This window comes from Bison bison, unplaced genomic scaffold, assembly GCF_000754665.1.
Source record: "Bison bison bison isolate TAMUID 2011002044 unplaced genomic scaffold, Bison_UMD1.0 scf7180017864469, whole genome shotgun sequence".
Classification (NCBI taxonomy): Eukaryota; Metazoa; Chordata; class Mammalia; order Artiodactyla; family Bovidae; genus Bison; species Bison bison.
In genome coordinates this window covers 5,534,082-5,538,521 of record NW_011495030.1, presented here as the reverse complement: position 1 = coordinate 5,538,521, position 4,440 = coordinate 5,534,082, and the positions used below count along the sequence as shown (strand labels likewise).

General features: G+C 40.0%; 1 protein-coding gene across 1 annotated transcript in view; it reads right to left on the bottom strand.

Annotated features, from left to right (window-relative positions):
* SMARCA2 (SWI/SNF related, matrix associated, actin dependent regulator of chromatin, subfamily a, member 2) overlaps positions 1-4,440 on the bottom strand; it is a 183,535-nt gene that overhangs the window by 133,455 nt on the left and 45,640 nt on the right. Inside the window, exon 9 of the mRNA XM_010860733.1 lies at positions 1,778-1,948. Coding sequence (XP_010859035.1) covers positions 1,778-1,948 — 171 coding nt within the window. The remainder of the gene's footprint in view (positions 1-1,777; positions 1,949-4,440) is intronic.

Here is a 4,440-nt window from a genome sequence, read left to right as displayed (position 1 = left end):
TTTGCTATTTAGTCGCTAAGTCATGTCCAACTCTTTTGCAACCCCATGGACTGTAGCCCACCAGGCTCCTCTGTCCATGGGATTTCCCAGGCAAGAATATTTGAGTGGGTTGCCATTTCCTTCTCCAGGGGATCTTCCCGACCCAGGAATTGAATCCACATCTTCTGCATTGGCAGGTAGATTCTTTACAACTGAGCCACCTGGGAAGCCCTCAATACTATGGCAACAATCCATTCATTAAAAGCCAGAAGCTCAAATTTGAGTCATTAGCTTTCAATCACAAACAAACATAGAATATGAACTGCGATGTTAAAAACACTAACAGTGACCTTTTTGTTACAGCCTCACAGAATAAACTTCAGGATTAGGAAAAACTAAAACTGCTATTTCATGGGTCCACCTATGGAACACAGGCTTCCCAGGTAATGCTAGTGGTAAAGAACCTGTCTGCCAATTGCAGGAGACATAAGAGACACTGCTTCCATCCCTGGGTTGGGAAGATCCCCTGGAGGAGGGCAGGGCAACCCACTCCAGTATTTTTGCCTGGAGAATCCCAAGGACAGAGGAGGCTAGTGGGTCCCAGTCCATAGGGTTTCAAGGAGTTGAACATGACTGAAGTGACTTAGCATGCACCTACGGAATATTACAGAATTGTATCTGGTTGCCATGTGTCAACTTTAAGTTAGAAATTGGGAGCTGGAATTTTGCAAAGTCTATAATGCGACCTTGACAAGAAAATTTGGTATTTCTCACCAAGGAAATGTCGAAATGCAAACCCTGACTCATCCCTCGTTCACCTTCACAATAAGGGGAGCTATCTTATACTAAAGAAATCAGGTGCAGAAGGCACCTTCTCAATCATTTATTCCTCCTCCTTAATTATGAAACAGGTATGAGAAGTCAGGAGCCATGAAATTAATTATTTTTTGAAAAACATTTTGTTCCATTATTCCGTGCACAGAAAAAAATGATTAAATGCTACCAGTCCTCAATCTTCACAATTTAAAGCCTTCCTGCTGATGTCTGTACCCAGACCAATCAGGACTGACCATGAAAATGGAATAGCCACCAAGAACTATATTACCAGACTACCTAAGCTTCCAAGAGGATCTAATATATCCACAGGTCCACACAGGGAAGCAGGTTACCCTTGAAGTGAGATATACGATCTGCAGAACAAAGATTGTAAATCTTACCCTCACTTCTCATGATAATTCAGATTATTTTACATAATACTATTGTTTTCTGTAATGACCTAAAACTCTGACCTGCACATTTTCCTCACTGTAACACTAGGACAGCTGAACTGAATGAACAATCTTGGCAATAGCTGTCTGTCCAAACAGGCTGAAATATGTTACTAAAAGTATCTCAAAGCTCTCTCTTTCATCTTCCTCTGGCTCCTTTCAATCTGAACAAGGCATTTTGGTTTTCATTTTTCATTCCAGTTTCTTAACTCAGCAGTCCCCTGCCTACACATTGCACTTGAGCAAACCCTTCTTTGGGCCATGTTTTCCCCTTTCCTATCGACTATGTGTACTTAGTTTTTTAATATTGTGTCAAACAGTGGAAATAGGAATTGAATATACATTCTGTCCATCTCCAATATGTTGTCTAATATGCCTCATCAACCCATCTATGTCAGCAGTGTTTACGGTAAAATCATCTAAGTCTTCCATGAGGGTAGTTAAGGAGTACTCATTACAGGGCAAGACAGGCCTAAAACCGGTCCCCAAACACACATCCCCAGCTCAGCCACAGGCATCAGAGTACTCACCTTCTTCTTCCTCCTCCTCTTCTTCTTCTCTTTGGCCGCCTGGGCTTGCTTGTGCTCCCAAACCAGGTTAGTCAGGTTGGCCACATACTCATCAGTCTGCTGCAAGAGGTATGCTAAACGCCTGTCTTTCTTTTGATCGATCAGTTTTCTATAGCCCTCTTCATCTTCAGCCTATTAAGGAAAGAAGAGTGTGGCGAGAACATAATAAAAGTTTGTGGGCAACACCTTTTCCCACACATCCTTCTCCTGATGGTCTGAACTTTAGCGGTGTGTGCAGCAAACTGAATGATTCCAGCCGCCCAAGTCCTTGAACCCTGGCGGGGACTGGGGAACACAGGGCGGTGTGATGCCTACCTCCCAAGAACGGGGGTTCAGGGCCAGATCAACACATGTAACTACACAATTTCTGTGGTGTGATCAAGCACTTCAAGCCAACTTTCCATTCTTCTTTGTTTAAACTGCACAAAAAGTGTTACAATTTGATGATTTACCATCTGAAGCTTACCCTTAACTTTGTATTGGAAACTGTCAAACATAATCAAAAGCAGAGAAAGTAGTAAACTCACTCATATAACCAACAGCAACCAACACAATTAACTCGTGATGACGTGATGACTCGTTTCACTGCTGCCCTTCCCCCACTTCTGCCCTGTAATTCTGAACTGAATGGTCCTGAAGCAAATTCTGTAATAGCTTTTCATTCGTAAGTATTTCCATAAGTACTTCCAGAGGCGAAGAACTGAATAGGTTTTGAACAAATAATTTCTGATACTTCAAAGCATGACAGACACTGCGGTTGACAGCAAAGGTCAAGTTGTGGGGATTCTGGTCCCAGATCAGCACTGCATGGTGCACCCAGGCGACTGGAGACAAGTCATTTAGCACCTGAAGCCTGAGAGTGCTGAGCCATAAAACAGTCACAGTACTTCCCATTAAGCAATGTTATGAGGTTAAATGGAATAAAAACTCTGATGGACTCTGGATTGTTTCAAGAGAAATCTTTATACATCCCAATAAAAGGACATTTCCAAAATATTTTCTTCACATGATGCAGGATAAAAGGAACACACAGCAAAATCTTTAGGATGCAGCTGCATTATAGAGGAGCTTGGGTTTTTCAGTCCAAGGGTGTCCCTCCAGCACTTGCCGGAGCGACAGCGGCTTCATCGCTCTTCCTGGCTGCTGTCGGCCCCGTGGATGAACATGAGCCTCGAATGCTATTATAACTCTAATTGCTTTTGGTTATGGTTGATCTCACTTGAAGAAAGAGTGATAAAAAAAAAACTTCAGTTTCTCCGTTATCTGTATATTCCATCATTTAATTGCAAAAATTAATGATTTGCAAATGCCTAATCATTAGTGTCAAACCAATCTGTTACTGAAGTTCTAATATAGTCTCACTTCAGTTGAATCAGACAAATTTGATTGCTTACTGCTCAGATGACTATAAAATGGTCTCCCCAGCTAGTTAGCAGTCTCTGAGACAGTCCCCTCCCATCCAAAAACGGAGCAGGAGGCAGAAGATGACAAGATTTAGTAGCACCTGGACACAGAGCATTTTAAAATATGTTGTTTACTCTCTGAAATCCAAAGAAAAATTAAAGACCAAAAAATGCAAACTGTAATACCAGCCAGGACTGTGTCACTTGAAATTTTTCAGGGACATAATTACAGGTTGACCCTAATGATTTTATCTTCATCCAATACTCAGGCATTACATCCCACAAAGAATATGCAGGTCTCCTATCAATATACATCACACACACTTCTAAAATCCATGGTGTGCTCTGAGATTTGATTCCAAAAATAAGTGGCCAATAAAAGCAAATATGTAGGCCTATGACATAAACCAATTCCTCCTGTGTTTATATATCCATTAAAAAGTAACAGTAGAAATGGAATGACCCATGAATAGCATTCCACAATAATACAGCTATAACAAAAAAGAAGTATTTCAAAATTAACTGAAAAATCACTTTTTAAACTGTAAAAGAAACATTTCTCCAATTTAAAAAAAAAAAAAAGATAAGCATAAGTATCAGAGACTTCAAAAAAAAAAAAAACTTCCTAGATTCCAAGACACAATTTAATGAGATATTCATTCAAAACAACTTCTGTCATTAGTCTCAAAGAAGCACTATTTTTTAAACCACTTTTTAAATACCACACTGCATTTTCTTTGCTAATATATCATTCAAAATTTTTTCATTAATGTTAGTCTTTTTTTCTCACTGGAATTTTTCACAGTGCTTTAGTATTGATATTATACTTGCTTTAAAAGATGACTTTAGGAGTTTTCTTCTTTTTCTATTCCATGAAACAATTTAATTTAGGCCCTCCATACCTGTGGTTTCTGCATCTGCATCTATAGATGCGGAAGGCTCACTGTCCTACACCATTTCATATAAGAGACTTGAGCATCACGGATTTTGGTATCTGGTGGGGTCCTGGGACCAATCTGTGGATGCCAAGGAATGATTGTATGGTAGGGTAATCATCTTAAAGATTTGGCAGAAATCACAATGAAATATCCTGGACTTTCTGCTTTTGGCAATGGAAGAAAAGGAGAGAATAAGAGAAAAGAGGCACTACTTTAAAAAGAACTGCCACTTCCATCCTTCCAGGTCTGGTCATCAAAACTCCTAAAAACTAGAGAACCTATC